Source organism: Peromyscus leucopus, chromosome 8b, assembly GCF_004664715.2.
Source record: "Peromyscus leucopus breed LL Stock chromosome 8b, UCI_PerLeu_2.1, whole genome shotgun sequence".
Lineage (NCBI taxonomy): Eukaryota > Metazoa > Chordata > Mammalia > Rodentia > Cricetidae > Peromyscus > Peromyscus leucopus.
Window position 1 is genome coordinate 23,844,409 of NC_051086.1, and position 12,838 is coordinate 23,857,246.

The 12,838-nt window shown below is 44.6% G+C and overlaps 1 protein-coding gene across 1 annotated transcript in view; it reads left to right on the plus strand.

Moving 5' to 3' along the window:
- Positions 1-1,811: 1,811 nt before the first annotated feature.
- C8BH16orf72 (chromosome 8b C16orf72 homolog) overlaps positions 1,812-12,838 on the plus strand; it is a 32,166-nt gene continuing 21,139 nt past the window's right edge. The window contains 3 exon segments of the mRNA XM_028872876.2: positions 1,812-2,022; positions 2,025-2,135; positions 2,762-2,842. Coding sequence (XP_028728709.1) covers positions 1,911-2,022; positions 2,025-2,135; positions 2,762-2,842 — 304 coding nt within the window. The 5' untranslated portion in view covers positions 1,812-1,910.

Consider the following 12,838-nt stretch of genomic DNA (forward strand, 5'->3'; position numbering starts at 1 on the left):
CCCTGTGGCTTTTGCACAGGCTACTTTTCAAATTTAATTTCATTTAATTTTTTGAGACTAGGTTTTTCCTCTGATGTTCTGGCTTACACGGAACTCAATTTGTGACAATCCTCTTGAGTGCAAGGATTGCTTGCAGGTGTGTTCTACCAGGCCTCGCTGAAGCATGGGTTGCTTTTTTCAGGCTAGCTGTGGGCATCGGAAAGGTCCAGGTGTTGATTTGCGATAATGTTGCTTAGGCTTCATTGAAGCCAATTTAGGATTTAAAACAACAAAACGAAACAAAAACTCTGCAGGTGTGGTGGTGCACACCTTTAACCCCGGCGCGTGGGAGGCAGAGTCAAGAGGATCTCTGAGTTCGAGGTTAACCCGCTATACCTAGCGAGCTCCAGGACTACAAAAAAAAACAAAACAAAACAAAACAAAACAAAAACAAACAAAAAGTCTCTCTCTCTCTTTTTTTTTTTAAAGCGGCACCACGCCCGCCTTTGAGTCCAGTTTCGAGGAAAAAGGAATATGAACTTTCAGACAGACCAGAAACTAGGAGTTGGGGGAATGCGACGGATCAGAGTAATTGGATAGAAGGGAGGGAGGGTGATTTCGGGAGGAGCCAGAGCAGGCAGGGTCAGATCCTGCTGGGACTTTCAGGCTGTGCAGACGGCGGCGTGGGGGGACCTCTGCCCGGGCTGGCTGTCAGCTGAGAGGTCCGTCATCGCTGCTGCGCTCCTCTTCCCAGCTGCGGTTCCCCGGACTGCCCACCCGTCAGGCGCTGCGCAGGCGCGGGGGTGCCAGCTCTTGCACATGAGGGGCGGGGGAGGGACGCGGCGCTTGCACGTGTCCCGGGAGCGTGCACAGGACAGGTGCGGAGCCGCTACCAACCCAAGGCGGGACCGATGTCCAGCACGGGCCGGTCCCGTTCTCCCGGAAGCCGCGGTGGGCGTCCCCGGGGCGCTCACACCTCGGGAGAATTTTCCTTTGGACGCGCACGGTTTATGTGCCCCACTAAGATTAGGAAGTCGGGCGTAAGAACGCGGAAAGCGCTTTGGAAACAGACGTAGACCGCACTTCTCAGGAACCCCGAATCAGCACATAAACACTCCGTGACCATGGGCTTGCAAGCCCCAGAAAGGCCCCCGCCGGGTGCGGTCACCGGGCCGTGTCACGTGACCCTAGCTGGACAACAAGGGACAGCCAGCACTGCGCACGCGCAGCCCCTCCGCGGCGGCGTCCATCTTTTTTTTTTTTTTTTTTTTTCTGCTTTGGTTGGCTGCACGCAAACACTGTCAACTCCTCCCTGCTCTACGGTCTTCGTGTTCCCTGACATTTACTCTTCCCCACCCCCGCCCATTGATGACATCAGGGCGACAGGCGGGCGAGCCAATCAGAACGCTGTGTTCAGGGGCCGGCACGCGGAACCCGTTGCAGCGGGCCAATGGGGGAGGCGGACGGCGGGGCGCGCCCCAACCGCCTCCTCCCGGGGGCGCCGCTGGCCCAGTGGGCGGCGCTTTCCAGTCAGCATGTGGGCGGGGGAGGGCGGGGCCCGGCCGCCGCAGAGGCGTCGACGCCGCCGCCGTCGACGACGTTCCTCAGTCTTCGGGGTGGGCTCGGCAGCGCAGGCCGGCCAGGGGAGGCCGGGCGGAGAGCGGCGGGGGTCGGAGCGAGGTCGGGGCGCCGAGGGCGGGCGATAGAGGGGTGCGGGCGAGGCCGGGGCGGGGTGCGGAGCATTCGAGCGAGGTCAGGCGGGCAGAGGCCCGGGCTGTGCGGGGCGGGCGCCGGCTCCGCGGGCTTGCAGCGGAGGCCTGGGCCGGCCGCCGGGCCCCTTGTCCCCGGGCCTGTGGACGACGACGCTCCCGCGGGGGCCCCGCCTGAGGAGGACGCGGCGGCGGCGGCCGGGCCGCGGGAGGCCGCGGGGGATGGAGGAGCGGAAGGAGGAGGGCGAGGCGGAGATTCAGGAGCACGGGCCCGAGCACTGGTTCTCCAAGTGGGAGCGGCAGTGCCTGGCCGAGGCCGAGCAGGACGAGCAGCTGTCCCCGAGCTGCAGGAGGAGGCGGCGGCCGCCGCGCAGCCCGAGCACAAGCAGCAGAAGCTGTGGCACCTCTTCCAGAACTCGGCCACGGCCGTGGCTCAGCTCTACAAAGGTGAGGCCGCGCCGCCATCTTGGCGCCGCCCCGGCCCCCGGAGCGGCCCTTCCGCCCGGCGCCCGGCTCACTCCCCGGGGCCCGGTCGCTCCCCGCGCCCGGCGGGGGCGGCTCGGCGGCGGGGAGGGGACGGCCGCACCGCGGACCCCCTGTCATCCGCCTCGCACGACGCCGACGGAGGAGCGGCGCTGGGAGGGGGAGCTGCGGTGGAGGATGGGGAGACCCCCGACTTGGAACACCCCTGGGGGTCCCCACGGACCGGCCCGGTGTCCCCGGCCGGATCGAGGGGGGTAGGGGAGGAGTCCCTGTCACAAAATGGCGAAGGAGGCGGTGGGGCGGCCCTATTGTGCCCCGAGCCGGCCTCGGGGCGGAGACTGCGAGGGGCGCCTCCCTGCGCCTGCCGGGCCCCGTTTGCAGCTCCGGCTTCGCTGATGTCAGGTTCCCCCTCCTCGACCCAGTGACTCCGGTCTCACGCTCCCTTTGGGATCCCCAAACCCTGAACAAAATGGCGAAACCTAATATGGCCGTTCCGGTGTGACTGACGCCCAAATAACATTCTCTTCTTTCTCTGTGTCCTTGTGTGTGTCTTTTTATCCCCCCTATTTTTTCCCCCGATTTGTTTCCAGACCGAGTGTGTCAGCAGCCAGGACTTTCTCTCTGGGTCCCCTTCCAAAACGCAGCCACCGCTGTCACCAACCTCTACAAAGGTAAAGATAACCTTGCTGCATTGCCAGGTTAAGGGGGAAGGGAGGAAGGGCAGGCCGCTTAGGGTTGACGGCTGATGTCCTGGGTGTGTGTTCTGCTCTCAAGTCCAGCTTCTGCTAACCTTGAATGCCTTGCAACTTGAGGATCTCTTGGTGTTCTAGCTAGATATCTAGAGGCAAGTTTTTGACACTCCACCACCTCCTCCCTTGGGGACATGTGACAGTGCCTGAGGGACATTTGATTGTCATCCTTGAGAGGGGTCTGCTGTTGGCATGTGGTGGGTAGAGGGTGCTGGTTATTTTGCAGTGCCTGAGACACCCCAGCTCCTACCCTTTAGCAAGGACTTAACTTACCCAGTCTCCAAAGTGCTAGATTGATTGAGAAGCTTTGCAGTGGAAGACTGGTGGGCCTTGTTTCTGTTTGGAAAAGTCTTCCGGGGAAGACTTGTTTTTTTTTTTTTTTTTTTCCTTATGTACCACAAAGGGGATCACCTTGGAAAATTCTTGAATCTGGCCCCTTGGAGCATGGTAGTTTGATAGTATTAAAGTGCTTTGAATTGTAGCTGATTAGATTGGGATTGTGCGTGTTATCCTGTCTATGGCAAATTCAAAATTACTTTTTGAAACGAATAGTTTTTAAAATTACTTTGTAGTTGACTGTGAATTGCTGGCGTCTGTAGTAGTTTTTAATGGATGGCTTTGCGTTTGGTGCTGTTTTGGAGATCATTTTCAGATCTGATGACTGAAGATGTATAGGTATAAGGTCTTGGCCGTTGGATCTTGGTAACAATAAGTTTGACTTAGTGCATTGTTACAGCTTCGGGAATTTTCTCGTGATAAGATTAATTTGGATTTGATTGTTAGGACACATGCTTGCTACTAAGGTCAAAGGCTTTCAACGTTAGAAGTCCAGTAATGATAATAGAAATTTATGCAGTTCAGCAAATAACAACTTAGATTGAAACATCATGGAGCACCTTCTTGAGTGTCAGATTCTCGTGTCAGCATTTTGAAAGTTTTTTAGAATACACTTGGCAGTTTGAAGGGACAGTAATTTTGAGAAGTGTTAACTGAAATGTTAATTTAGGGAATGAGAAACTTATAGTCCAATCTTACTGAAGAAACAGAAACATCTTATTTATTGACTTTTTTTGCTGTTGTAAGCCAGGGTCTCATTCTGTAGCCTACGCTGGTATCAAACTTGTGGTTCTTTTCCAGTTTCTCCAGTGCTCAGATTATTGGTGTATACCACCATGCCCTGCTAGAAACACAGTTTCCATCATTACTGTTCAGCTTTGATTTTATATAGCTGGCTTTCTTAAATTTTAGGGGAGGGTGTTGGTGATGGAATCCAGGGGCCTCAAAAATGCTAGGCAGTTAGATAGCTGCTGAGTCACAACCCTAGCCCAAGTTTCGTAAGTTTTGACTTCTTGAATAAATTGATTTTTTAGCATCTATTGGTGCTTGGGGGTCTTGAGCATTCTCTTTGGGTAGCTCTTACCTTTATATAGAAGGAGAATTAGAAAGAAATAACACTAAAGAGTATAATTTGCATACAGTAAAATCACCTTTTAAAAATGTGCAGTTCCATTTTGCCATACATACTATTAGCAAATAGAATATATCTTCCACTCCATCCAGTCCCTGGCAACCTGATTGCTATATACTTATGAATGGCCCCATCGAATTCACATTGTAGGTATAAATAGCTCAGTGCTTTGCTTTATTTTATTTTTGAGACAGTCTCTCTAGGCTGGCCTGGAACTCAAGATCTGCCCCTTTGCCTCCTGAGTGCTGGGATAAAAGGCATGCCCCTGCCATTAGACTCTGCCAAAACTCAGTACTTCTCCGTTGTCAGTAATAATTGTTATCTTGGTAACCGAGGCTTATCCTTTTTTGCTTTTGTATTTTTTTGTGTGAAAGGGAAGACAGCAAAATTTGAACATTTTTCTGGTTGCTTGGTCCCTAGCCTAAGCCATATTACTTACTGTTATGAATGTGTCCCCATAGTTTTGGTGCTGGTGCATACACTAATAAGTTGTCCCTCCAGGGTTAAAGCCAGAACTGTTTCTTAAAAGATGGGTTGAGCCAGGTGTGGTGGTTCACACCTTGAACCTCAGAATTGGTGAGGCAGAGGCAGGCAGATCTCTGAGTTCAAGGCTAAACTGGTTCAAGGGCTACATAGAGAAACCTTGTCTTGAAAAATCAAAGAACAAAGTAAAAAAATAAATAAGTAAATAAAAAACAACCAAACCAAACAAAACTTTGGAAATTTTTTCCAGACAGCGTTTTTTTTTTTTTTTTTTTTTTGTCAGTCCTGGCTGTCCTGGAACTAACTCCCTTTGTAGACCAGGCTGGCCTCAAACTCAGAGATCTGCTTGCCCCTGCCTCTTGAGTGCTAGGATTAAAGGTGTGTGCCACCACCAGGCTAAAATAATTCTTAGTTTGATTACTATATTTGAAATGCTTATTGCTGGACATTGTGGCAAATGCCTGTAATCCCAGTACTTGGGAGGTTGAGGTAGGAGGATCAATGAGTTCAAGGCCAGCCTGGGCTCTGTAGTGAGTTTCCAAATAGATAGATAGGTTTTCTTTATTTAGAAAACTTCATGAGGAGGAACATTGCTTTTATTTGAATAGGACATGTAGTTCCTGGGTTGTCAGTGTGAATTGATTCTAAGTGTCCTGTTAAATAAAACATACTTTTTATTTGTGTATGTATTGTCTTCATGTACATATGCACACCAGATCCCATTATAGATGGTTGTGAGCTGCCATGTGGGTACTGGGAATTGAAATCAGGACCTCTGGAAGAGTAGCCAGTGCTCTTACCCATTGAGCCATCATCTCTCCAGACTATAAAACATGCTTATTACCTCACAGGAATGGATAAATTTTGTATGGAATTAAGTAGTTTCAACTCCTTTTTTGTTGTAATGAGGGTGAATAATAATGTACTTTCACACACTCCCACCTTTTCAGAGTGTGGCCATAGAACAGGCATACAGCTTTAAGAATATTTGGCTGTCTTCAATAGAACCGGTAAAATTAGTAAAGTAACATCACACGTGAATTCAACACTAAAAATTTAAGTCAGATTGTTGAATTACTTAAGCGTTAACTGACAGAAAGACTTGGGAGGGATCCTCTTAAGTGGGCAATGCTCATGGATTTAACATAATCAGTCACATGATAAACTAAAAAATGGCATGGCTCATGTACAGCCCGGGAAGAATGGTGTTCCTTGGTAATTCTTTGAAGTGAGCACACAGGAAGGTCGGAGTTGAGGTAGAACTCTGAGCAAAGGGGTCTTTGGGGACATGCTTATATGTTTGCTTGCTTATTTAAGAATGTCTCCATATGTAGCCCAAGATGACCTTGAATTTGATTGTTGGAATTAGAGATTGTTACACTTGTGCCTGGCCTGAGTCCTCTTTCAAAAAAAAGAGGTCCCTCTTACTGAAAGACTCTGTATCTTCTTACTGGATGAACCACACCTCCAATTTAAACATGACCAAGTCTTCAGTATAAAAATGTTGAACTGCATCTGGTAGGGTTGGTGGATGACCATGATTCAGACTAAACTCTCAGTCTTACATTATATATGAATCCTTCCAGACCCAGCTTCCTTTTCTAGTGTCATCTTTTGGAGTTTTACCTGATTTTATTACCAGTTTTCATCTGAATCCATTGAGGAATAGCACAATTATGCTTTTGTTTCTTGGCCAGGAATCCTTTGATTCTGAAAGTCTTGTGATGAGAAGACAGGGTGAGAAGCAGAGTTGGGTATGGTATGCCATGGTGGAGGAAGTGAGAAGCAAAAAATATATTTTCAAGTTACATTTATTTACTTAGTGTGTGTGGAAATCAAAGGACACAACTTTGGGGAGTTGGTTCTTTCAAACATGCATCAAACTCAGATCATCAGTCTTGGTGGCAAGGACATTTAAAAAACCCTCTGAACCCAATTCACTGACCCTTAGGGATCTTTTTAATTGCCAGTAAGCTTTTGAAAAATTGAACATGGACTTGTGGTTTAGTTGGGATATGGCCAGAAGAATTTGGAAGAGAAAACAAGTTGGGTTTTGTCTCCTTGTTGAAGACACAGTTCAGTAAAATGGAGTGATTGGGCAGGCCCTGGTGATACAGGCTTGTAAATCCCAGTTACTTGGGGATTTTGAGGAAGGAAGGTGGCAAGTTTCATGTCAGCCTGGGCTACACAGTGAGACCCTATCTCAAAAAGAGGACTTGGGACTATGGCTTGTAGATGAGAGACCCTGGACCTTTTATGCCAAATCTGTCAAACTACCTGCTGCTTTTAGTGGGGTGGGGCAAGAAAATTCTGGTGGCTGGTTCTTGATTTATGTGATCATTCCAAAGAGAACAGGGTCCCTTGGTGTAGTATGAATTTTGTCTCTTCAACTAAAGGAGTAAAGAGGTTGTTTGATTTTAGGTAGGTTTGGTGGGTACCTGCTAAACTTTGCTTTAATTTTTGGGGGGTAGTGGTGCTGGGGACAGAAACCCAGCATGCTAGGTAAGTAAATGGTCTGCCACAGAGCTGCACCTCTACCCATTTCCTTGGATGACTTGTTTCCATTTTGGTTTCTTGGTTCCTCATTGGTATTGTATATAGTTGAATTTTTTTGAGACAACGTTCTTGCTGTTTGGCTTAGACTGGTCTCCAATATGCGATGATCCGGCCTCAGCTTCCTGACTACTAGAATTATAATCGGGATGCTACCATGTCTCTCTAAATTCCTTTTGCTTGGGGATGCGCAATTCAATTCCTTAAGATTGGAATGGTGGTTGTCATTCAGGACAAGGTTAGCCTTGGTAGTCTTATAGGACACTTAGGCTGGGGTGGGAGCTGGTGCTCTAGCCGTTTTAGTAGCCTTTTGGAACCACAGAGAGCTACTTCTCAAATGCTCCCTCCTCCCTCCATTGTTTCTAGCCTAGTCTAGCCTCCTGCTTGCTTTGTATTGGTTGATGACCTTGAATTTGTGATCATCTACCTTTTTCCTGGGACAACAGACTTGTGTTATCAAAGCCGGTTTATTTTATGCTAGGGCTCAAACCTACGGGGTCTGCCTAGTCCACCAGCTAGCTACATTTCCCAGCCTCAGTTGTGTTTATTAGTTTTTTTTTTTTTAATTTTATTTTTTATTTGTTTTTGAGACATATCTCACCATGTAATTCTGTCTGGCATGGAGCTCACTATGTTAGATCAGGCCACTTTCAAACTCTATCCTCCTGCCTCTACCTCCATAGTGCTAAGATTGAAGGTATGGACCACTACATCGGGCTTGTTTTTGTTTGTTTTCTCTTGAATTCTGTTTTGTTACACCTTGTATGTGCTATGTGGCCCTGGAATGTCTTCAAAATTATGACATTCCTGCCTCAGCCTCCGAAGTGCTGGGATTGATTATAAATGTTGTATGCCAACATTCCTGGTAAATTGTTTTCTTCTTTGTTTTTTGTTTTTTTTTTTTTTTTTTTTTTTTTTTTTTTGAGATAGAGTTTCTCTGTGTACCCTGGCTGTACTGGAACTTAATTTGTATAGACCAGGCTGGCCTTGAACTCATGTCTGCCTGCCTCTGCCTTCCCAGTGCTGAGATTAAAGCCCAGAGCCAATTGCTTTCTTTACTATTTATGGTTTAAAGAAAGATTTAGAATTTTCATATGTATGAGTGTTTCGCCAGCATATATGGGTACCATGTCTGCCTGTGGAGGTCAGAAGAGGGTGTCAGGACTACTGGACTGGAGGTATGAATGATTTTGAGTTAGCATGTGTGTTCTAGGAACAAAATCTGGGTCCTTGTAAGAGCAACAAGTGCTTTTAAACACTGAGCCACCACTTTAGGCCTGTAGTGTCTTTGAAGCAAGAATTGGTTAGAAGTCTGTCACACATTGAGAGCTTTCTCTTGATACTGCAAATTTGAGTTGTTTTTGTGTATCTGCTTTAGTAGTACTGAAGAATAGGTGAGCTTCATTCTTCAGAGTCTGATCTCTTCATTCCCTTTAACAAAAACAAGGCTACAAATACCATATAAGCTTTTAGTTTTGTGCCTGGCATTTAGGGGGTATTTAATTTTCATAGTGCTGGTGACCAGGTTTTAACTGTTTAAGTTATTTTGCACAGTGGGAAGTGCTTAATGTGAAAGGAAGACTAGTATTTTTTTTGTCTTCTAAAATTGTATATGTCAATAAACTTTGTGCAATGTACATTCCCTTTTTAATGAGCAAGTTAATTAGAATGGATAGGTGAGACAGTGTTATGTCACCTTCTGTTTCTTTCTTTTATTCTTTTTTTTTTTTTTTTTTATCAAGACACAGTTTCTCTGTGTGTAGCCCTGGCTGTCCTGGAACTCACAGAGATCCACCTGTCTCTGCCTCCCAAGTGCTGGGATAAAGGTGTATGCCACCACTGCCCAGTTCACATCCTGTTTCTAACATTCATTTCAATTCAGTGTGGCCAGTTTGGACTTAACTTGTTATCTGTACTCCAAAGATGAACAGAACATAATAAAAATCTGGTACAAGTTGAGAGTGCCTATAACAATAGTTGGAGAAAGTGTGTTTTGCCTGGAGATAGATGGTAAGGGTTTGTGTCTCTTTATTGTAAATTGTACCAAACTTTGAAGCTTTTATTTTGTGATCTTTTTTTTTTTTTTTTTTTTTTTTTTTTTTGATTTTTCGAGACAGGGTTTCTCTGTGTAGCTTTGCGCCTTTCCTGGGACTCACTTGGTAGCCCAGACTGGCCTCGAACTCACAGAAATCCGCCTGGCTCTGCCTCCCGAGTGCTGGGATTAAAGGCGTGTGCCACCACCGCCCGGCTGTGATCTTTTTAAGACAAGGCCTTGCTGTATAACAAATAACTTAGGCTTTCTTGGAACTCACCATGCAGCTCAGGCTGGCCTTGAACTTGCTGTAGTCCTTCTGCCTCAGCTTCCCAAGTGGTAGGTTTGCAGGCATTTGCCACCATGCCTAGTTCATTCTGTCTGTAAATTTTATAGGATATGAGCATTTTCAGGCCAGTGAGATGATTCATTTGGTAAAGGTGCTTGTTCCCAAGTTTGAGGACCTGAGTTTGATCTCTGGGATCCACAGGGTGAAAGTATTATCTTTTATAAGTTGTCCTGATCTCTGAGCATGTGTCCACACACATCCAAGCTAAATAAATAAGTAAATTTTAAGTTGGCTTTATTGGTGTGGACCCATTGGTCTCCTTCTAAGTTGTAGGCTGAGTAACTTGATTTGGTGACCTTTGCATTTCTCTCCTTGTTGCTTGTGTGTTCTTATATGTCCAGTGTGTGTGTGTCATTTGGTTTTATGTTAGTGCTACTCTGCAGCTTAGAAGAGTCCATACTAACTTGTTACAGAATTCTTGTCCAGAGTTGAATGGCTCAGTTACTGAGAATTAGTACCATAGCTAGGTGTGGGATTATGCAGGTTAGCTGTTTAGGACTAAGTTACATGTTCTGTTCCTACCTCAAATGTGCTTTGCTTAACACATAGTTATCCAGCAAAAAGTTGAGGAAGGGGGAGGACAGGGATTAGAGGCCAGGGATGCTTATCACCCGTAAGTAGCTGCTATGATTCTCTCCTGGTTCCCATCTTTTGTTCTGGGTGAAGATTAGGAAAACACATCATGTGAAAAAGAAGTTCTTAGTTTTAGGTACTAATTTCTTAAGGACTATAGGAGAGTTATATTCCTTAAATAATTGGGGAAAAGTTTCATTTTGACTTTAACTCAGATCCTTATGTTGTAATAAAGACATTACTCTGGGGCTGGTGATGTAGCTCAGTTACTGGTTGAATAATGCTTGTCTAGCATGCTCAATGGTCCTGGATCAAATAGCACCCCATAAACTAGCCATGGTGAACATATGCAGTAAACCCAGCTCTCTGGAGGTGGAAGCAAAAGGATCAAAAGTTCAAGGCCATTCTCATTATAAGTGAATTAATTGCAGGTCAGCCTGGGCTATTGAGATCCTGTCTAAAAAACAAAACCCAAATACCTGTTTTTCCTTATTTGTTAGATTGTCGATGGTCAGTGTAAATTTAATTTTAAATTCCAGTGCTTTGTGGTTAGTAATTTTCTTTAGAAGTGTTGCTTTGATCTAGTATTGTCTTAGGCTTGTAAAGAAGATTGAGTTTTTTTAATTGAAGAATTTTTTGGTGACAGAACCGCCTCTTTTTTTTTTTTTTGATAGCATAAATGAATGAATTCATCGCTCTGTATTGTATTTTTTCTTTCTTTTTTTTGCATTTTATATAAAATCTTTATTGACAAATAATTCACATAGTGTATAATTCTCCTGTGTTGCACAATTTGATAGACTTTAGTCCAGTATCCTCATAGGCCCACGACACCATCACCACTTTCTATTTTAGAACATCGCTGTCTTCAATTTCATATACACATATAATGTGTGGTGATTACATTCCACCTTATTTTTTTAAATGAACATAATATTTGCAGTTGTAACCGTTTTTAAGTTCACAATTCAGTGGCATGAATTAAATTCAAAATATTAGTTACATTTATGATATTCATTAATTACACTGATGATATTAATTACATTTGTGGTATTCACTAATTACATTAACAGTATTCATTCAACAACTATATTTATGATATTAATTACATTGATTGTATTGATTTATTACATTCATGATATGTCCTGATACTACTGTCCATTTGTGGGGCTTTTCCATCACACAAAACAGAAACTCTGTACATAGGAAATCATTGCTCTATATTCCTTTCTTTTCCATTTTGAGATAACGTCTAATCTTTCTGTCTCTATGAATTTGTATATTCTATATATTTCATGTAATACAATTCTATAGTATTTGTCCCTTTTTTTTTAAAAAAAAAAGTAAAAACATTTTATGTACAACTGAAGGAGAAATAATACACAGATAGCTTGAACATAAAAACAGGTTATAATTCAAAAATCCGGGGTTATTTGAAACTGGAAAATATTTTCTCTGTAGAAAATAGTAAAGATGATAATATTTCCCAATAAACCCCTTTAAGCCAAATAATACCTGAATTATACATAAATATTGATCAGATTCTGGGATACAGAAGAAACCTATCTTTATCTGTTCAGAGAGCTATGTTTTACTTAAGTTGTGTAAATGAGATTCCTATTCATCTTCCCCTTCACTGTTTGATTTACGGCAGACATTTTTCTATAAGCTAATCCATAATCTACAAAGATTTTAGCCTTCCCTCCTGAAAGTACAGCCAGCATATTCTTTCCTCAGCTTGATACAGTACAAATTGTTATCCTAATAGTGAAATGTTTTGATAAAGGTTGCCCAGTGATTGGGCAAAACCAAAACTTACTATAAGCCACGGTCATCCTAGGGTCCTCCCTGCTAGGTAGCCTCCCTGGTTCTGTGGGTTGCAGTCTGATTGTCCTTTGCTTTATATCTAGTTTCCACTTTTGAGTGAGTATATACCATCTTTGTCCTTCTGAGTCTGGGTTACCTCACTCAGGATGATATTTAATAGGTCCATCAATTTTCCTGCAAATTTCATGATGTCATTGTTTTTCTCTGCTGAGTAGTACTCCATTGTGTATATGTACCACATTTTCTTAATCCGTTCTTCAGTTGACGGGCATCTAGGTTTCCAGGTGCTGCTATGAACATAGTTGAGCGTGTTTCTTTGTGGTATGATTGAGCATTCATTGGGTATATGCCCAAGAGTGGTATGGCTGGGTCTTGAGGTAGACCTTTCCCAATTTTCTGAGAAACCACCATACTGATTTCCACAGTGATTGTACAAGTTTGCATTCCCACCAACAGTGGAGGAGTGTTCCCTTTGCTCCACATCCTCTCCAACATTGACTGTCATTAGTGTTTTTGATCCTAGCCATTCTGACAGGTGTAAGGTGGTATCTCAGAGTCGCAGAACTGCCTCTTAACCTAGCTTTGGATAAGGCCCTTCGAGTCTCAGTCCCAGTTCCTCAATTGGGATACTGG